A 19,989-nucleotide genomic window follows, 5' to 3' on the forward strand; every position below is an offset into this window, starting at 1 on the left:
TATATATATATATATATATATATATATATATATCAGATAAGATTTGATAACGAAAGAAGCATACGAGTGGCTGCCATTCTTTTCATTATGATGATTTCTTATCGTAGGGTAAAGGATTAGGTGTTGGATTAGATGCATTTTTAAACAGTGCATGGATCCTTTTTCTTTCGATTAATTCATCGATAAATAAGTGCACGTGATACATTCGATCATTTATATCATCGCACATGTGAGACACGTGATTAAATAGTCAAATCATTGTCGGACACGGGTCGTCTCAGGGGTCAATCGAGACTCCCTACTTCAAACATCGTCGTTAGTTGGAGTTGTTGGTTGATCTTCTTAGATAGATGTCACTTCATTTTAAGACGAGCTTCTTCTAAAAACATATCGAGTTTGCGATCAAAATGGTGGATCCTAATATTAAGCAACAATGAATTGGCAATCTTCGACAAATTGGCTAACGTTGACCGTCACGATGAGAGGGGGTCAATAACCTATTTTTGGAAAGACTGACAACAGGTCAACATCCCCGTTGTCGGTGGGATTTGATACCAATAACATAACGAGAGAAACTCTCCTCCTCTCGTCGTCGCTCTGTTGACAGACACATCCATCCCTCACCTCAAAGCAAGCAAGACGCAACGCTTGGAGAGTCTGCAAGCACGGGACGACTCCTCCACCACGATCTCCTTTGGGGGACCTAACCTTCGTCTCCCCCTCTCTACCTTCCCTCTTATCATACTTCCGTTCCTTCTTCCTTCTCTCCGCCTCTCTCGATGGCTTCCTCCTCTGCCCTCCATCTCCTGGTCGCTGTCGTCCTCCTGCTCTCCACCCCCTCCTCCGCCGCCCATAGCCGCCACCCTCACGCCCATCACCACAAGCACAAGGCCAACGCCACATCCCCTTCTACGCCCATCCACCAGGCTTGCCGTGCCGCCCTCTCCCCGGACGTCTGCGAGTCCGTCCTCTCCCAGCTATCTATCTCCCTCCCTCCCGATCCCTCCGGCTCTGACGTCGCCCTCGCCGCTCTTTCCGCCGCCTCCCGTGGCCACCAGACCGCCCGGAGCAACGCCCAGTCCATCCTCGACGCCGCCGGATCCGACCGCAACCGCTCCACCGCCGCCCGCAATTGCCTCGAGCTACTCTCCCTCTCCGACCACCGCATTTCCGCAGCTATCAAGGCCCTCCCCGCCGGCGCCCTCGCCGACTCCCGTACCTTCTCTGGCGCCGCCGAGCTCTACCAGTACGCCTGCCGGGCCGGCCTTACGAAGGTCAACGACACCCAGATAGTGGTCGACGCCATGGCCTTCCTGGAGAGGCTCACCAACCTCACTACCAGCGCAACCGCCATGGTAGCCGCGCTGCAGCGCTACGGCCCCGACACCTCGCGCTGGGGCCCGCCGCAGACGGAGCGGGACGGGTACTGGCCGGACGCGGCCGCGGCCGGGTCTGGGTCCGGAGGAGGAAAAGCCCGGAAGAGTTTCCCGCGGCCGGGAGCGCCGGCGGACGCGACGGTGTGCAAGGGCAGCGAGTGCCGGTACCGGTCGGTTCAAGCGGCGGTGGACGCGGCGCCGGAGAACTCGACGAGGCCGTTCGTCATCCACATAAAGGAAGGGGTCTACGAGGAGACGGTTCGAGTGCCGTTCGAGAAGACCAACTTGGTATTTTTTGGGGACGGCATGGGCAAAACGGTCATTACGGGCTCCCTCAGTGCCGACATGGTCGGCGTCTCCACGTACAACACGGCCACCGTCGGTGAGGACCATAATTCGCATCTCTTTCTATCTCCATTTGCAAACGCCATAGTTCGCGACGTGTCCTTTAATATGTCCTGATCAACGACATGCACCGCGAGGCAATGCACGTATCAATGGTGTCAGCTCACGGAGATCTCGACTTCTCTGCACATGGAAGAGAACGTGACATGTCGGGTTGCGTCGTTGACAGGTGTGACGGGCGATGGATTCATGGCGAGGGACCTGACGATGGCCAACACGGCCGGGCCGGACGCCCACCAGGCCGTGGCCTACCGGTCCGACAGCGACCTCTCGGTGCTGGAGCACGTCGAGTTCTTGGGCCACCAGGACACCTTATACGCCTCCTCCCTCCGCCAGTTCTACCAGTCCTGCCGCGTCTCCGGCACCGTCGATTTCATCTTCGGCAACGCCGCCGCCGTCTTCCGCGACTGCAGCATCCTCGTGGTCCCCCGCCAGCTCGACCCCGAGCACGGGGAGACCAACACGGTCACCGCGCACGGCCGCTCCGACCCCGCCCAGTCCACCGGCTTCGTGTTCGACCGCTGCGTCGTCAACGGGAGCGACGAGTACCTCGCACTCTACAAGTCGAACCCGGCGGTCCACCTGACGTACCTGGGGAGGCCATGGAAGGAGTACTCGAGAACGGTGTTCATCGACTGCTCCATGGGGGAGATCGTGAGGCCGGAGGGGTGGACGCCGTGGAGCGGGGACTTCGCGCTGCCGACGCTGTACTTTGGGGAGTCTGGGAGCTCGGGGCCCGGCGGTAAGGCGACGGCGAGGGTGCCGTGGAGCAGCAAGATACCGGCAGAGCACTTGGGGGCGTACTCTTTGGAAAGCTTCATACAGGGAGATCAGTGGATACCCGATGACTCAGAGCACAAAAACTGATGATTTCTACTGCAATTTGAGCGAGGAAAACGATGAAGATGTCCGCATATTGTGATCGCATGCTGTGACCAAATCTACTTCGCTAAAATGCTCATCACACTGTTCCTTGGTCTGAATTGATCGGTAGCCACTGTTATGTTCTTAAACGAGGGGAATAGAAAAGAGCAATCTTATTATATGATGTTGAAATATTGTTGAAATAAAAATATGATGTTGTAGTGTGTTTTCGTATTGTCGAAAACATCGTGATGCAGTATAATAACGAATTTACCTTATGGATGATCGGTCCATAGAGATATAAAAGAAAAATGATAGGTGACTAAGAGAATTTCAAGTAGTAGGTAAAAAAATAAAGTGATGTTGGAAAATTCTAGAAACACAGGGCAATATCCGTAAAAAAAAAAAATCCTAATATTTATGGAAGATGACTTGGGAAATTAATATACGACAACAAATGTAATTTGTCAACTTCAGTTTATAATGTGAGTAGATTTGTTGACATTATTTGTCACGGTCAACTGACCAACTCTTGGAGACAAAGGCACCATCGAAAACACTAAAAGAAATATACGACAACAACTGCCTGCCAATTTTGAAGTCTCTAACAATCCTCTTTGCCTTCCGACGAATGCACGCCATCGTCGTTAGAAGCCAAACGACTCTATTAAACCAGACGACGTATTATGCCTTCCACCCCATTCTTCTCACCCTACCCCTTCCTCATGGCTTCTCGTCCATCTAATCCTTCCCCTTCTCTCCTATTCCTCTTCCTCTTCATGATCAGCAGCGGAATTGCAGCTCAGAAGACGACCCACCTCCACTTCTACTTCCACGAGACCGTACGTGGCCCCGACGCGACATCCATCGTCGTGGCGAGCCTCCACAAGAACTCCTCCACCTTCGGCGACATACACGTGTTCGACAACGCCCTCCGAGAGAGCGCCGACCCGAGCTCGAAGCTCATCGGGCGAGCGCAGGGCCTCGCCACCAGCTCATCCCTCACGGACCTGTCGGCGCTGACGGCCATCAACTTGGTGTTCACGGCGGGGGAACTCAACGGGAGCACGCTGTCGCTGTTCGGGAGGGTGGAGGGCGTCACAGGCCCGGATGACCGGAGCATCGTCGGCGGCAGCGGGCTGTTCCGCCTTGCACGGGGCTTCGCGCTCAGCAGAACCGTCAATATTTCGTCCACGGGATACATCGTCGAGTTCGACGTTTATGTCAAGCATTATTACTAGGTTGAGTTCTACTTGTAAGCTGTGGTGTGGATGCGTCGTGGACGAATAATATGGCTGTTCTAAGCCATCAAATTGGAGAAGATGCTGCAGCAAAGTCTGCATCTTTGACTAGTATTTGTCGTCTCTGTGAATTCCACGCCATGGCGGAGAAGTCTGCGTCTTCGATTGACTAGAATCATCCATGGATAATATTTGCTGTATCACTTCTGATCTTGTTCAGAGTTTCTACTTCCAGCTTTGAGCAGTTGGTGTGCTGTCATCGAAAGATTTTTTGGTTTTTTCCTGCTAAATTGATCTTGCGTCACGTAAAAGTCAAAGAACAATATTCAATTCAACAGCCGGACACAAAATCATTTTCCACTTTTAAAGATATCATATTATATGGGGCCCAATTTCCAAAAAATCTATCTTTTTTGTTTTTTTTTCTTAGAGAAGCCCACATTTTCAGAATTTTCGAATAATATTTTTTAACCTAATACCTGAAATGTTATATATATATATATATAGTGGGGGAGAGAGAGAGATTATAAACGCCACCTAACCCCAATTAGTTACACACTTTTGACTAGTCAAACCATGAATGACGTAATGGTAGCTCAGCAATCAATTCTTCACCTGTCTCAATTCTACCACCTAACTCAGAAAGAACAGTGTTTGTTCTTCTTGTTGACTCTACTCGCAATCCAACTTTGACGGGACTTCGTGAGCTTCTCTGCAGCCAAAGAAAACAAACATACGGCATGCCTTAACAGTATAAAGCGTATGGGCCATGTGGTAGCTTTGCCTCGTCTCCACTAAGTGCAATGGCCTCAGCTACGACCAACTCCTGCCTCTTCTTCTTCCTTCTCGTCCTCGTCTCGGCAGTGGCTGCCTCCGCCGATGACAAGTTCACCCACCTGCACTTCTACTTCCACGAGACGGACAGCGGGCCCAACGCAACGCTGGTGACGGCGGTGGAGCCTCCGAAGAACTCGACCACCTCATTCGGCAGCATCGTGGTGTACGACAACGTCCTCAGGGAGGGGGCCGACCCCGCCTCGGCGCTCATCGGCAGGGCCCAGGGGATCGGGGCCATCTCGGCGCTCGACGGCGGGAGCGGGCTGGCGGCGATGAACCTGGTGTTCACGACGGGGGAGTACAACGGGAGCACGCTGGCGTTGCTGGGGCGGTTCGTGGCCGGGGCCGTGTCAGAGCGCGGCATCGTCGGCGGAAGCGGGCGCTTCCGCCTCGCTCGGGGCTTCTCGTTGAGCAAGGTCGTCAGCTCCACCGCCACAACGGCGGTTGCCGAGTTTGACGTTTACGTCACGCATTATTATTGAGTTAGCTCAAGTCTCGCCATCACCATACGTATTATGAATTACAAATCTTCTTTTTTTTTATGTGAACTTGTAATAAATTGCTCATAAAAGATGAACGACTCCGAGTTAAGCTGATGTATTGGACACCAATTAAACTCGGAACCTTAGATTCATCCAGTTATGAGTTAATTCAACATATATCATATTTACTCCATTCAATCAGTTGCGGGAGGGAAGAAAAATTAATAATCAGATATTGATAATCAAAATAATAATATCAAAAAATTGATATAAAATTTAATATAATTCAATAAATTTTACTTGTATCCATGAAGAAAAACTATTTTTTTATGACATAAGATCAATTACAAGATCTTAAGTTATCCTCATTCAAACATTACTTCTTTATATATGCTCATACATCAAATTTAAAAAATTAGATAATTTTCTTTTATTCTCTTTATAAACTTAAGAGTACTTTCTATAGATTCTCTAAAAAAAACTCTCAATGCTAAAATTAATCCTTTAATCTTTAACTATCGAACATTTAGGCTCTTATACTACTTATTGGGGTGGGAGAGAGAAAAACTAAAAACTAAAAAAGAAATCTATTGAAGATTAACAATCAACAGAATATATTAGAAAGCTATAAGATATTTATAGAAGAATCAAATTCTAATCACCAGAGTTTCTTTCTTGTACAATTGGCATCGATTACTTTGATACGAATCATTTTTATAGTGAATTGAATTAGAAAAAACATTTGGCTGTATGGACTGGAGTATTATTTTAGTATTTTATGTTAAGCTTGATGTCTATATGATTTTATTATTTTTTGTATTTTAATGAAATTATTTATATAAAATTGTAAAATAATTAATCAAGCAGGGAATGGTGCACCTCTATTCCACTCGAGGTTATCGTCAAAGGTCATGTCACCCGTGGAAACTTTCACGGACGATTTAGCCCAGCACCTTTGAATCTCGTTCTCACACGTCACCCGTGAAAACGTTTCAGGGGTGATCTAGTCCGCCCAAGCAACCCCTTTTTTGTGTGCGTTTTGCGGGTACCGGGACGACTCGTCAATATCCGAGAGCGCAGGCGCCGAAAGCAAGAGCGCAGATCACCTGTCCTACCCAACGCAGGAAACGTGATTACCCTCTTGCAAAAACCAGTCTTTATGTTGGGACCCACAGCTCCAGGATTCATGACTTCGTCTCAGGAATCTCCGTGTTCCCTCCCTATCTTTCCATTTCCAGTCCGAAATCCGCCTCGCCTTGTTCCTGCGGCCTCAGCGAACGGTGGGCCACCGTTCTCTGCTTGCTGTCTCGGGTCATTTAAGACACACCATTCCCCGACCCCACAGCATGCAGTCATCAGAAGCCATCTCACACGTGTACCACAACACCAAGATCGAGCGAGGGAGAGAATGGCCGCATTGTTGAAAGCATGTCAGATACACTCTCTGGTGCTCTTTAAAATAGCTCGAGGTGATGGACGAAGAGTGCTGCTTCCGCTTCCAGCCATCTTTGACGGAGGAGAGCAGAGGTTTTGTGTTCTTCGTGCAAGAAGGGAGGAGATGGACATGGCGGATGACGACGGTCGCATTAGAACTGGTCTGTCCTTAATTCTTACCTCCGAGCATGCCAACTCTGTTGGTTCCGTAGATTTCATTCATTATGTGCTGCCCAACGGAACACAGACATGAATCTGTTCGACCTTGCTAATAGCCGAAACCATGGATTTATTCTCCGTTTCGATCTGCTCTTTCTCTCTATCTTCGTTCTTCCTGTTATTATCCATCTGCCAAAAAGATTCTATTACTCTTTACTGCCTTTTTCTATCTTCTTTCTTGAATACATATGTATTGCATGACCATGGAACACAGACTGCGTCATATATATCATGTACTTGGGAATATGAATTGCTGGATCTTTGGGCCCTTGAGACTTTTGATTTGGTCATTGCATCATGAACCCTAATCATTTTAGTGCAAAAGGCTCATGGATTTGAGAACCATCTAGTGTTTAATCTTTGGCACTCGAGACTACCTTTTGCATTGTAGCTTGCATATCTTTCAAGATCTCATTATTGCACAAAGCGACACAAAGAAAGGGTACTTTTGCTCATGAGTTAATTTGGCATGCATGTAGTTCACAAGACCAAATAAGAATTCAGAGGATGCCAAAACATCCTAACATGAGAAGCAGGTCAATGAGAAGCTGCTCCTGCTTTGATTCTGGAGGCAACAACCATGATTCTTCAGATTTCTCAATGTTCAAGGCCTCTAAGCTTTCCAAGAAAATTGATGGAACTCACAAGTGCTTTGAGTGGACCCTCCACCTCTGAGGAATCTTCTTTGCATCATAATTTAATTGCTTTACTGAAACTGAAACCAGCAACGATTCGATGTGTGGGTGCAAATGGTGGTCCATGATTTCTGAATCACTGATGGTGTCTGCTTGGTGGAATCCATCGTATTCGAGAGTGATGGTGGGGTTTGATCAGTAGTGATTTAGCATAAAATAGACTCACTTTTCGCTACTTCAACCATTAACAGTAACTCTGCTTTATCATCCAATAGGCTCCTTTAAGTGTGCCTTATAATGCTTATCATTTACCTTTATATGCGATGCTTTAGCTTGGCATTTGTTTATGGTCGCTTTCCTGAAACTTTGATATTAGATTAAGAATGCACTTATGTAGTGGATTGGCTGGTGCAACACAGCTGGGCTCGGATTGTGTTTCGGTCTTAGATGATGTCTATTATTGGGTTCTCTGATACCAACAAAATTCAAGCCTCTCAGCTTATGGTTAAACATGGAATTGGACAATGAGACTTTGTGGATCACTTACCTAAATAAACGGAATCAAAATGGACCCAACTAGTGACCCAACTTGTTGAAGTGACATTAAAGTCTTAGGGTTATTAAAGCATGTGAACTAATTTGGTTGGTGAAGCACTATTAATATGGATGAACATTGGGTCCATCCAGTTAGTGAAGATGAGATGGATACAATTAATATGGATGATCAGTTTGTTTGGTGGAGTTGTTGCGGAATTCTCTAATGAATAACAAAGAAAACAGATTAGTATAAAGAGATCAAAATCTTCAAATTTCTCCCCGTCCTTATCGTTTAACCAAAAATATAGTAAAATGAAGTTATTAATTCTTGTCGAATTATTTCAAGACATTTCCTCAAAGGAACAGAGATCTTAAAGGACCAAAACATTCAGATTTCGCTGCATTCGCTGTGACCATTTCATTTGTTCTGATCTTTTACAATTCTATCTAGGGACGGTGTGGACTGCCACAACACATGCTATTACCGCAGTCATCGGATCTGGAGTGCTTGCATTACCTTGGAGTGTTGCTCAGATGGGATGGATCATGGGCCCTATTGCTCTCGCTGCATGTGCCTATGTAACTTACTACACTGCCATTCTACTCACTGATTGCTACAGGACCCCTGATCCAGTGAAGGGCAGGAGGAACTACACATACATGGATGTCGTTCGATCATGTCTCGGTAGTTATCAGGAAGATGAGTTGATGCATTTGGTATAACCACTGAAAGTTTACTGTTCCTCTTTTTTCTTTTCCTAAATGGTTTATGGAACTTATTTTAGGACCCAGAGATGTATTCATTTGCGGCGTTACACAATACGTGATGCTATGGGGAACTATGATCGGGTACACTATCACAGCTGCAACAAGCATGATGTGAGTCGTTTCACTTGCATGGTAAATTCAATAAAACAGACAATTAATGATTTACTATTATCTCTTCTAGGTTTCATTATGTCTGAATATTGTAGGTTTTCATTTATAAGTAGTCGATAATTCATTCGTGATTTTCTTTTCTTGTGCAGAAAAGTTTAGATTGATTTTTTAGTTGCATATGATTATTTTTATTGAATTATTGGTTTTAGGATATTGAACAGCTTTGATCGACATTAACAGGGCAGTTGTGCGCTCAAACTGCTACCATTACAAGGGCCATAATGCAAGTTGTAGTTCATCAGGAACCTTGTACATGATCATATTCGGCATACTCGAAATAGTGTTGTCACAGTTCCCAAACTTGGAGAAGATAACACTGATATCGGTTGTGGCTGCAGTAATGTCGTTTGCCTACTCGTTCATCGGGTTGTTCTTGTGCATCATGAAGTTTGCTTCACACCATTCAATCGGAGGGACAATTCTCGGAGTTAAGGTCGGGGTTGATAGTGTTTCTGCATCGACCAAAGCCTGGCACTCTTTGCAGGCTCTTGGAAATATATCATTTGCATACACTTATGCCATGCTTTTGATAGAAATCCAGGTACTATGTTTCTGAGCAATATCAGTATTATTTTTTGGCATCAAGCATTTTTGCAATGATTTGTGCGACTCAATTTTCAAGTGTCTGTCACAATTTATAAGGATACACTTAAATCACCTCCACCGGAGAACCAGACAATGAAGAGAGCTACCTTTTATGGAATTGGCATAACAACAGTCTTCTATGTTTCACTTGGTTGCATTGGATATGCTGCTTTCGGAAACGATGCTCCCGGGAACGTCCTCACTGGATTCCAAGAACCCTTTTGGCTTGTCGACATAGCTAACATTGCAGTCCTCATTCATTTAATTGGAGCTTACCAGGTACTGAAAATTTTCATCTACTTGGAGTGTATCGATTCGTATGTACTGCCATGAATTTGCAAATTAGTGTAGGCTACTAACTCCATGCGTTGGATCGATTCAGGTGTATGGGCAACCAATCTATGCCAAGTATGAGGGCTGGCTTGCTAAGAAGTGGCCAGAATCAGTTTTCTTCCACCATGTATACACATTGCAGCTTCCTTTACTCAAAGGCCAAGCTCTCCAGTTTACGCCGTGCAGGCTCGTTTTCCGCACAGTCTTTGTCGTCGTAACAACAGTGATATCTCTCATGCTACCATTCTTCAATGCAATTCTGGGACTGCTAGGAGCAGTTGCATTCTGGCCACTGACGGTGTACTACCCAGTGACAGTGTACATGGCACAGGCCAAGATCAAAAGAGGAGAGTGGACATGGGTGATCCTCCAGTGCTTAAGCATGGCAGCACTGGTGGTTTCTCTGTTGGCCGCTATCGGCTCGGTCGCCGACATTGCACAACGTTTCAAGCACGTGACCATCTTCAAGATCGAGCTTTAGGCGGTATCGTCACAGTGCTATCTATTACCACAAAATTTGGAGACTCAAGTCTCAGATTTGTTGCTGCATTATGAAGGTATAGAATGTCACTTTTCATCAACAATAAATGGCACTTGCAGGATTATAGTCCTCAACAAAGCTCATCGGGAGGAGAATTGGGACCTTGAGCTTGTTGTTCTGCTGAAGTTGACGTTCTTGGTTGTTTAGCTCAGTTGATGGCATTATGATATGGTCATCATCATCATCTCTGTTGGTGTTTTCATTTGCAAGTTGGAAGACATTAGATGTAAATGATTTGGACCTTCATCTTCTTGTTGCTCTAAAGTGGTTGCTAGCGCATCATGTTGCGAGTAGAATTCATGAAGCTTACTTGGTCAACTCACCATGTAGCTGTGAACAAGGACAAGTGCTAGTGCTGATGGCTGTGGCATCCAACTTGATTCATGGTGGGGTGGCCAAAAGGTAGAAGACAGAGTGGTCGTTCACATCACATGGATTGTGGATTGGGTGACCACAAGGCAGATGGATGTGTCACCCCTGTAGGGTTTCAGAGATGATGTGGTCTCTGATCGAGGAAAAGAACATCATTTTGGTACAATCAGATTGAGGATCGAAAATGATATATTATATTAATTATAATAAATATAATTAACACTTATTATTATTATTTTTTTTCCAAACTTGACACATTTTCACTAATTTTATTAAGAATAAAAGAAAAAAAAAGAACCAATGAGAAAGAATGTAGTTTTTGTGGGATGATCAATCACATAACCCTTTCAAAAATGCTGCAAGTCCGAGAAAAATAAGTCAAAAAAGAAAGAGAAAAAGTAATGCGTGGGATATATCTGTGCTGCGTTTTCTATCACGCAGATTACATAAAGCTCGGCGCACGTGACAACGCCCTGCGTCCGCCGCCCGGCTCGGACCGGGACTCGACCCGGTCGGCGCAGGCCGCGACGGCCCGTTCCAGGGCCCCGACCACTTCCCCCATGGTCGGCCGGTCCTGCCCCTCCGCCCGCACGCATTCCGCCGCCACGTACGCCACGTACGCCACCGCCTCCAGCTCCTCCGCAGACGCCGGCGGCATTCTCCTGTCCATCACCACCGCCACGTCGTCCGCCTCGATGTACGGCACCGCCATCTCCACCACGTTCCGCGGCGTCGTGCTGCCTTCCCCACCTTCCACCTCCTGGGCCCGGTGGATGGCCTTGAACCCCGTCACCAACTCGAGCAACACCACCCCGAAGCTGTAGACATCGCTCTTCTCCGTCAGCCGCCGCAGCCGGTAGTACTCGGGGTCCATGTAGCCCACCGTGCCGGCGGCGACGCTCCCCTCGTTGTCGGGGCTCGTCAGCGACACCCCGAAGTCCGCCACCTTGGCCGTCCACACCCCGTCGAGCAGGATGTTGGTGGACTTGATGTCGCGGTGGATGATGGCCGGCACGGCGTAGGCGTGCAGGTATTCGATCCCTCGCGCGGCGTCCAGCGCCAGCCGCAGCCGCGCGGCCCACGAGCTCAGCGGCGACGACGGGACTATCGGCCGCCGGTGGAGGTGGTCGTGCAAGGTGCCGTTGGCCATGTACTCGTACACCAGCACGCGCTCCCCGCGCTCCCGGCAGAAGCCCAGCAGCAGGACCAGGTTCCTGTGGTTGATGCGCGACAGCAGAGCCAGCTCGGAGTGGAAGGCACGCTCCCGCTGCTCCTCGCTCCACCGCCGCAGTTGCTCGTGCCGCCGCGACGCGGACGGCGCCGCGGCCGCATGGACGTCGGCGCGCTTGATCGCTACCTCGCGCCCGCCCGGCAGCGTCGCGCGGTAGACCGCGCCGAAGCTACCGGATCCGATCTTGTGCGCCTCGGCAAAGTTGTCGGTGATCTCGTACAGAGACTGTAGCGAGAACTCTTCGACGGTCCCGCCTCCGAGCCGGCTGTCGAGAGGCAGCTCCGCCAGGGAAGGCGGTGCCGCCGGATGCCGCCTCCATCGTCTCCACCACACCGTGCGGTGAACCGGACCACTTCTCTGGCTCTTGAGAGCGAGATAGACAAGGAAGCTCGATAAGGCCAACAAGCCCAAGCCGAGTCCCACCGTGCCTAGCACCAACAACAGTGTTCTCCTTTTGCTACCACTGCTTGCTTGTTGCGATGATGGCGAGCTATTGGAGGAGTTGGAGCTGAGTTGGAACTTGCAGGACTGGCAGATGCCCTCGTCGGAGGGGCACATGGTGCCGGAGCCCGGCAGCACCCCGCAGCCACAGCTCGAGATAGGCGAGCAGGTCCCGGGCAGGACGCTGCGGTAGATGGTGTGGTTCCGCCGGAACAGCTCGTTCCCCCAGCAAACCACCGAGAAGTTGATCGCCAAAATGCCGCAGATGGCGTCGCCCCTGCCCTGGATTGCGACGAATTGCTCGCCGGCGAGGGAGTCCGGCGGCCGGGAGCCCTCCCCCCAGCACAGGACTGTTCCGTTTGACTGCAGGACGCAGGTCTTGCTCTCCCCCAAAGCCATGGAGACGATGTCGAGGGTGAGATTCGAATCCACTTGCGGCGCCTCCTCGCCCCAGCAGGTCAGCTGGCGGCCGTCGGAGGAGGCGCCGCAGGCGTGTCGGGTCCCTGCGGCGACCATGCTGAAGCTCCCGTTCGGCTCCCTCCCGACGACTGCCGTGTCGTTCCCGAAGCAGCGGATCGCCCCGCAGCCGAGTCGCCCGCAGACGAAGTCCCGCCCGACGGCGATCTCGGAGAGGTTCACCCCTTCGGGGATGACCAAATCGCCCCACCGCCAGCAATGCGGCCGGTGCGCGTTGCCGATCAGGGCGCAGACGTGCGTGTCGCCGGAGGCGAGCGCCGCGAGCGGGGGCCCCCGGTAGATCTGCTTCTCGTAGTCCTCGTATCCATGGGCGGGGAGCGCCCACCACCGCATGGTAGCGTTGGAGCGGTGGGCTGGCAGGGTGAGGCCGCAGAGGAAGCCATTGCCCGCGGCGACCGCGGCGTAAGGCGTGCGGCCGGCCGGGTACCACCGCTGCTCCCGGGTGCAGGCGCTGGTGCAATTCAGTTCGTACCGGTAGGCCACGGGCGACGGCACGAGCGCGCAGACGATGGTGACATTGGACGACTGCGAGATGGCGACGGTGGAGAAAGGTGAAGCGGCGGCCGGGAGGCACAGAAGGACTAGACGCAGGAGGAAGAAGAAGGGTTCGGTGGCATTTGAAGGAGACATTGATGGGTGGCAGAGGATCTCATGGTAACTTGCGTGTGAGAGAGAGAGAGATGGGAGGAGGAGAAGACTCAGATTGAGTGCATGATGAACTGAGACACCTGTAGCTGGTTGAAAGAGCAAGGGAAGCTTATGAACACTTGGATTTGTCTTCCTTTGGTGAGATCCATGAGGACTCAAGGATTTGTCAGCTCCACCAAAGTCTCTACATTAGATCCTGGCAAAATCTGCAGCAGCAACAGACAAAGAGGATCAGAATTTGAGGAGTAGCTTTACTCGATCTAAGCATTTGCAACCAATGTTGGGAAGTGCCAAGTGAGTTCAGGCCATGAAGTTTCGTTGACTATTCGAAGGCCGGTGGTTTTCTTTTCTTTTCTTTTCTTTTTTTTCCCTACATTTTCTTTTTCTACTATTTTCTTTTGAAACTTTACATTTTACTATAATTATCGGATTGCACCGTCATGTTCTTTTATTATTATTATTATTATTATTATTATTATTATTATCTAGGAGTGGTTTTTTTTTATTTGGACGAAAATACTCTCAGTCTTTTACTGAAAAAATCAAAAATTAATAATTTTTATTTTATAAAATAAAAAATGATATTAATCATCTTAGAATCATTAGTACTATTTTTTTATTTTTTTAAAATATATTAACAATATCAAAATTATATTAACAATATATTTTTGAATTGATTCAAAAGTCAATTTATATATTTTTTTAGATAATTGTTACTCAAATAATATGTCACAGTATTTTTTTTATATTATTTTATTAGTTTTGTTATGTATACATAGATAAAATTTTATATTTAAAATATTTATATAAAAGAGAAATGTGAACACACATCTTATCCAATATCTATCTTTACTCTAAACTATTCAATGAATCTATGCCCTTTAATAAATATTCTAGTGTTCAATATGCTTATGAATGCATCTTTTATATCGTTTAATATAATAATTAAAATTATCTCTATTAAAATATTTTAATTGATTATTGTATTATTTCACAAAGTGATAAGTGGTATGTTCAAATCCATGTATAAGTATCATATACGTAATTTAATCGAATAAAAATATTTTTTTTTATTTTTTAGTAAAAATATATAATAAATATAATAATTAAAAAAAAGTTATCTACCATAAATTTTTATTTATTGCAAGTTGTGGCAAAATCACTCCACTATCTTTTTTTCCCATGTTTTTGTCCTTTAACTGATTTCTTTATTATTTGTAAACATTTTTATGCAAGCATAAAAATAATATTACAATGGCTGCTGTTTTCTACTTTAAAATCAATTTCTAGTAAAAATATTACTATATTAAACATGCTAATCGAATACTAACTTAGAAGACCAGTCTCGGCCGTTCATCTTGCCACGTGTACATATACACAGACACACGATCTCTAGGGTTCCCCATGCCGTTGATCGGAACACAGAACACCAATCGACGCCGTCCATTTCACTATATCTACACGAAGCTCCAGGGTTTTCCATGCGGGCTGATCGAAACATAGGACGCCTAATCTCGGCCGTCCATTTTCCTTTATATTTCGTTCGTTTCGGTAGGGTTTCAGTCGGCCGTTTTTGTTTCGCGTGCTCCTCTCTTTACGATCTCTGGCGATCGAGGTAATATCCTCCCGTTTCTTGCCCGATTCAGATCTGGCCTCTCGAATCTCTCCTGCTTGGTCGTTTCTCCTCGCAAATCTGTATTTTGCGCGGTGCTCTTCGATCGTAATTATTTTTTCTGGAATTAAATAGAACTTTAACAGTTTTGTGGTATGATTTATAAAGCGTTCGCGGTTCATCGATCTGATCATATAAGCTTTAATGGTATGCTATTTACCGGTTTTGTTTGATTAATAAAGCTCTTTTGTTTTTTTCTTTGTTTATATATTGTTTACAATCATTATGTTTTATCATTATAATCTTGGTTTCTTGTTTATTTTTAGTATGATTTACATATATTATTTACTTCATGATGGAGCAAAGTGAGATGCCAATTAAATTCTTCTTAGTTGTGATTTATTATCATGTTAACGAAAAAAGTAATCTTGTTTTGATGCTGTCATAGTTGATTTATTTACTATTTGTTTCAGTAATCATTTGATTTAATGTGTCATGGATGCTTGGGGCATTCCTGTGATTTTGTGGGTAACATGCATGATGGCCTTCTGTGGAGCATTAGTATACCTCCACTTCTGGTATTGGCAAGATTAGTCCCCCAAAAACAACGCTATATTGAATCAAGGTCGGAGTCTCTTAAGAGCTCTTTCTGCCAAAACCCATTGTGGGGAATTGGAAAGGCATACCAGAGAGCATGAGAATTGGCATATATCAGTGCCATAGGCCTTTGGTTGCGGGGGATTATTATGCCATGTTACTTGAGCTGGTGGTTCTCACTGATGCTTTTCAGTTAAGGTTACTCTGCTAGTTACTCATAGACAATTCCCTAACTAACATTTATGTCTATGTAACATGTAAATATCTTTGCATAATGTTGTTGAGTACGCAAAAATGATGGTTTCAGAATATTTGCAAATGCTAAAACTGTATTTTTAAATAAAATTTTCTCTTTCTAGGTTAAGTTCAGGCAAAAACTTTTTCCCTCAGTTTCATCCTGTTTGCTTATGTAATCCTACTTTCTTGAATCTTGCATTATGCAATTGTGACTATTTTATTATTGTTAGTTGCTTGTTTTTAGCTTGCTGGCTTCTATGATATCTGTCTTGTTTTCCAATTGATCTTAATGCTAATTCTTAGTAAGAGTTGGATTGTTTATAATTCTTTTGTTTGTTTAAATGCTACATTTTTTAACTTTTGTTTGTTTAAATGCTATATATATATATATATATATATAGAGTTCTTTTAGTTTAGTGAACTTATGCTCCATTTGTTATATATTTTATTTGGCATTAAAATGTGTAAGTTCTCATGAAAAGATACTTGAATTGTTATAGTTGCATAGTTGTGAAGGACTAAAGACACAATGTCTCATCGCAAATTTGAGCATCCGCGTCATGGTTCTCTTGGGTTCCTTCCTAGAAAAAGAGCCTCCCGTCACAGAGGAAAAGGTTTCAGCTTATAATTCAAGTTTCTTCAAATTTCTTGTCTTAAGCATTCATGCTCCAAAGGAGCAGTCCATTTGATTTGTATGATTCTTTGTGTTAGTACATCTTGTCTCTTTGTAGTTTGATGTTTATTTTTATTTTTCGCAATATGCTATCAATAAGATGCAAATGCTTGTGGTTCACTTTGTCATGCTCTCAATATGCTTCCTCAGGGTACATTTTTTATTTGATTGGTCACAGATTGTGTGTAAATAATCTTCATTGACATAATGTTTTTAGTTGTTAATCATAGTGTCCAAACTGATGTTGTAGACCCTTCGACAGCTGAGTTGGTTATATGTTTAAAGTAGTCTGCCATATTGAATCGTACTGCCCTGCACGGTACGGGCGGTATGTACCGGTTTGACAGGCCAGCGGTATGTCGACCGACCGTCCGACTGTCGCAGTACACTGTAGTAATGCACTCTAGTGGCAGCAGTGCAGTACACTGTTGCAATGTACTGTAATACTGTAACAGTATAGTTACTGTTGCAATACACTGTTATAAGAGCAGTACATTGTGTCAGTACACTATAGTAATGCACTGTAGCAGTGCTACACCGCTCGGTACACCGTACTGTACTGGTACCGAGCCTAGATCGAAATGCAGATACGGTACGGTATTACGAACCTTGGTTTAAACAAGACGTGATCATCAAATTTTGTATCATTCCCTTTATCATGTAACTAATTGTGCAAGTGGCTGTAACCAATAAACCCTTCATCATATACCAGACTTCAGGTTTTGATATATTTTTTTTGTTGCCGTATATTTGATGCAGTGAAGTCATTCCCAAAGGATGACCCAAGCAAGCTGCCCGGGCCAACTGCCTTTGTAGCATACAAGTCTGGGATGACTCACATAGTCCGGGAGGTTGATAAGCCTGGATCCAGTAAGTTGCTTTTTGTTTTTTTTAATACTGATGCCTTACAATACACAATGACACTGAAAGGACGCATTTCTTTTTTCTTTTAATAAATGCATGCTCTATTATGCTTCCGCTGGTGTAATAATAAAAATTAATATCATTGGAACTGAATAATCTAGTACTTCTGATAGTATGTCCTTGACTTGAATCTAGGTTCACTTCATATTTTAATTTCCCTTGGCTTAGATTACAAAGTATGTATTCAGTGTCATGTATCATCTCCTTGGATTTGTTAGTGGTAAAGTTTAGAAAAGTAATAAGCTACACATCAACCACTAAAATTGAAGGTAGTTAAAACTTTTTTTATATAGCATAACTACACATCAACAACTATCAAGAAAGGCTGCAGCAGCACTTATTTGGCATTTCTCTGATCATGGTACATGAAGTTGTATAGTTAAGTTTCCATTGTCTTTTATATCAAGGTATGCATTTTATTAATACATTTGGCCTACTAACTTACATTAGGAAGAGAATACATTTGATCTTTGCAAATTGTGTTGTTGTGTTTGGAACAATTTTTCCACCATTTTTTGTAATTCCATTTGTCTATGCAGAGCTTCATAAGAAGGAGACTTGTGAAGCAGTGACAATCATTGAAGCACCCCCAATGGTTGTAGTTGGCGTTGTTGCTTATGTGAAGACTCCCCGTGGCCTCCGGTCATTGAACACTGTTTGGGCTCAGCATCTTAGTGAGGAAGTGAAAAGGAGATTTTACAAAAACTGGTCCAAGTCAAAGAAGAAGGCGTTTGTTAAGTACTCAAAGAAGTATGAAACTGAGGAAGGCAAAAAAGAAATCCAGGCACAGCTGGAGAAGATGAAGAAGTATGCCTCTGTAATTCGTGTTTTGGCTCACACACAGGTATTGATATATGCTTATCCTTTTCTTCCTTGTATCACTCTTTTTGTTGGTTACCTGGTGGGTCCAACCAGTAAAGCAAAGATATGCCTACTGATGTTGTTATGTTTTGTATCACCAATTTTCTATTCTTATAAGTTAAAAAATATTGTTTCCTATGAAACTTTTGCTAGACTGTGATTAATCTTTGCTGTGACCTACTGACTGCATCAACTGGATTCATGATATTTATGTCTAAAATTTCACCAACAATTTTAGAATACAGACATCCATCTTATTCTGTCTTTGTCCACATTGTTAAATAATATTTTAATGTGATTATTGTGGTGCTCTATGTTGGTGCATAGAATTTGTATTTGCAATATAACCTGTTTATCCATTTGGGCCATGATCAGTTAGTTCAAGATCTTCATTTTGGTCTTTCTTTCTGTTCTTCTCAGTTTGCATACTGAAACTTGCCTGAAGCGACTTGTGTTTTTGTTTACAGATTAGAAAACTAAAAGGGTTGAAGCAGAAGAAGGCTCACCTGATGGAGATCCAGGTTAATGGAGGAGATATTGCTGCAAAGGTTGACTATGCTTACAAATTCTTCGAGAAACAGATTCCTGTGGATGCTGTCTTTCAGAAGGATGAGATGATTGACATCATAGGAGTCACAAAGGGTAAGGGCTATGAGGGTGTGGTTACTCGTTGGGGTGTCACTCGTCTCCCTCGGAAGACCCATCGTGGCCTGCGCAAGGTGGCTTGTATCGGTGCATGGCACCCAGCTAGGGTCTCATACACAGTTGCCAGGGCTGGCCAGAATGGTTACCACCATCGTACCGAGATGAATAAGAAGATATATAAGCTTGGAAAGGCTGGTGAGGAGTCTCACTTGGCAACCACAGAGTTTGACAGGTTAACGCCATGCTGTACTTTGGACTTGCTGCATCTTTCTCTTATAGTTTATATATCTATGGATAGCAATCATAAATTCCAGAAAAGATTGATCTGTTTAATTTAGAATTGTATTAAGTAGTTTCTGGGGTGCTCTGATTAAGTATTTAATATTCTTCATGCTTTATGTTCATCCTTCTGTTGGCGGATGTTGATGGTTCTTGTAGGACTGAGAAGGGGATAACACCAATGGGAGGGTTTCCACATTATGGAGTGGTCAAGGATGATTACCTTCTGATCAAGGGATGCTGTGTTGGTCCTAAGAAGAGGGTAGTGACCCTGAGGCAGTCGTTGCTGAAGCAGACATCAAGAGTCGCAATGGAAGAGATCAAGCTCAAGTTCGTTGACACGTCTTCCAAGTTTGGGCACGGCCGCTTCCAGACCACCGAAGAGAAGGCAAAGTTTTACGGAAAGCTCAAAGCTTGAAGACACAGAATGTTGCTTGAAACGTCAGATGAACAGTTTTTTTTTCTGTAGAATTGTGGATCTCCACATCGGTTTCTTGATGAATTTGCCAGAGTTTGATTCTATTCAAAGTAGTTCTTTTGTGTTTGGTCAAGTTTCTATTGCTT

At 45.0% G+C, this 19,989-nt stretch overlaps 6 protein-coding genes across 6 annotated transcripts; 5 read left to right on the forward strand and 1 right to left on the reverse strand.

Moving 5' to 3' along the window:
* The first annotated feature begins 584 nt into the window (after nucleotides 1-584).
* Nucleotides 585-2,829, forward strand: LOC135637705 (probable pectinesterase/pectinesterase inhibitor 51). Its single transcript, XM_065150437.1, has 2 exons — nucleotides 585-1,758; nucleotides 1,951-2,829. Exons 1-2 carry the CDS (start codon nucleotides 780-782, stop codon nucleotides 2,646-2,648), a joined length of 1,677 nt encoding a protein of 558 aa, XP_065006509.1. The 5' UTR covers nucleotides 585-779; the 3' UTR covers nucleotides 2,649-2,829.
* A 435-nt stretch (nucleotides 2,830-3,264) lies between these two features.
* On the forward strand, nucleotides 3,265-3,966 carry LOC135639150 (dirigent protein 2-like). The gene has a single exon (XM_065152939.1). The coding sequence runs from the start codon at nucleotides 3,332-3,334 to the stop codon at nucleotides 3,884-3,886; it is 555 nt and encodes a 184-aa protein (XP_065009011.1). The 5' UTR covers nucleotides 3,265-3,331; the 3' UTR covers nucleotides 3,887-3,966.
* A 654-nt stretch (nucleotides 3,967-4,620) lies between these two features.
* On the forward strand, nucleotides 4,621-5,406 carry LOC103983633 (dirigent protein 2-like). The gene has a single exon (XM_009400883.3). The coding sequence runs from the start codon at nucleotides 4,690-4,692 to the stop codon at nucleotides 5,203-5,205; it is 516 nt and encodes a 171-aa protein (XP_009399158.2). The 5' UTR covers nucleotides 4,621-4,689; the 3' UTR covers nucleotides 5,206-5,406.
* A 1,171-nt stretch (nucleotides 5,407-6,577) lies between these two features.
* On the forward strand, nucleotides 6,578-10,724 carry LOC135637846 (amino acid permease 8-like). The gene is made up of 6 exons (XM_065150679.1): nucleotides 6,578-6,800; nucleotides 8,482-8,715; nucleotides 8,816-8,909; nucleotides 9,150-9,510; nucleotides 9,612-9,833; nucleotides 9,937-10,724. The coding sequence occupies exons 1-6, from the start codon at nucleotides 6,614-6,616 to the stop codon at nucleotides 10,366-10,368; spliced, it is 1,530 nt and encodes a 509-aa protein (XP_065006751.1). The 5' UTR covers nucleotides 6,578-6,613; the 3' UTR covers nucleotides 10,369-10,724.
* Nucleotides 10,725-10,791: 67 nt separating this feature from the next.
* LOC135637845 (serine/threonine-protein kinase-like protein CCR4) lies at nucleotides 10,792-14,344 on the reverse strand. Its single transcript, XM_065150678.1, has one exon. It carries the CDS (start codon nucleotides 13,577-13,579, stop codon nucleotides 11,243-11,245), a length of 2,337 nt encoding a protein of 778 aa, XP_065006750.1. The 5' UTR covers nucleotides 13,580-14,344; the 3' UTR covers nucleotides 10,792-11,242.
* A 744-nt stretch (nucleotides 14,345-15,088) lies between these two features.
* LOC135639052 (large ribosomal subunit protein uL3-like) lies at nucleotides 15,089-19,976 on the forward strand. Its single transcript, XM_065152775.1, has 6 exons — nucleotides 15,089-15,212; nucleotides 16,544-16,657; nucleotides 17,476-17,586; nucleotides 18,180-18,484; nucleotides 18,969-19,378; nucleotides 19,585-19,976. Exons 2-6 carry the CDS (start codon nucleotides 16,573-16,575, stop codon nucleotides 19,841-19,843), a joined length of 1,170 nt encoding a protein of 389 aa, XP_065008847.1. The 5' UTR covers nucleotides 15,089-15,212; nucleotides 16,544-16,572; the 3' UTR covers nucleotides 19,844-19,976.
* Nucleotides 19,977-19,989: the final 13 nt, after the last annotated feature.

Source organism: Musa acuminata, chromosome BXJ3-5 (assembly GCF_036884655.1).
Source record: "Musa acuminata AAA Group cultivar baxijiao chromosome BXJ3-5, Cavendish_Baxijiao_AAA, whole genome shotgun sequence".
Lineage (NCBI taxonomy): Eukaryota > Viridiplantae > Streptophyta > Magnoliopsida > Zingiberales > Musaceae > Musa > Musa acuminata.

Bases quoted from the DNA above. Each gene is read 5' to 3' on its own strand.
- LOC135637705 (XM_065150437.1), top strand. From the start codon at position 780: ATGGCTTCCTCCTCTGCCCTCCATCTCCTGGTCGCTGTCGTCCTCCTG. The intron at 1,759-1,950 runs GTGAGGACCATA...CGTCGTTGACAG, and splicing joins GTACAACACGGCCACCGTCG to GTGTGACGGGCGATGGATTC.
- LOC135639150 (XM_065152939.1), top strand. From the start codon at position 3,332: ATGCCTTCCACCCCATTCTTCTCACCCTACCCCTTCCTCATGGCTTCT.
- LOC103983633 (XM_009400883.3), top strand. From the start codon at position 4,690: ATGGCCTCAGCTACGACCAACTCCTGCCTCTTCTTCTTCCTTCTCGTC.
- LOC135637846 (XM_065150679.1), top strand. From the start codon at position 6,614: ATGGCCGCATTGTTGAAAGCATGTCAGATACACTCTCTGGTGCTCTTT. The intron at 9,511-9,611 runs GTACTATGTTTC...ACAATTTATAAG, and splicing joins TGCTTTTGATAGAAATCCAG to GATACACTTAAATCACCTCC. The intron at 9,834-9,936 runs GTACTGAAAATT...GGATCGATTCAG, and splicing joins ATTTAATTGGAGCTTACCAG to GTGTATGGGCAACCAATCTA.
- LOC135637845 (XM_065150678.1), bottom strand. From the start codon at position 13,579: ATGTCTCCTTCAAATGCCACCGAACCCTTCTTCTTCCTCCTGCGTCTA.
- LOC135639052 (XM_065152775.1), top strand. From the start codon at position 16,573: ATGTCTCATCGCAAATTTGAGCATCCGCGTCATGGTTCTCTTGGGTTC. The intron at 18,485-18,968 runs GTATTGATATAT...TTTTGTTTACAG, and splicing joins GTGTTTTGGCTCACACACAG to ATTAGAAAACTAAAAGGGTT. The intron at 19,379-19,584 runs GTTAACGCCATG...TGGTTCTTGTAG, and splicing joins GCAACCACAGAGTTTGACAG to GACTGAGAAGGGGATAACAC.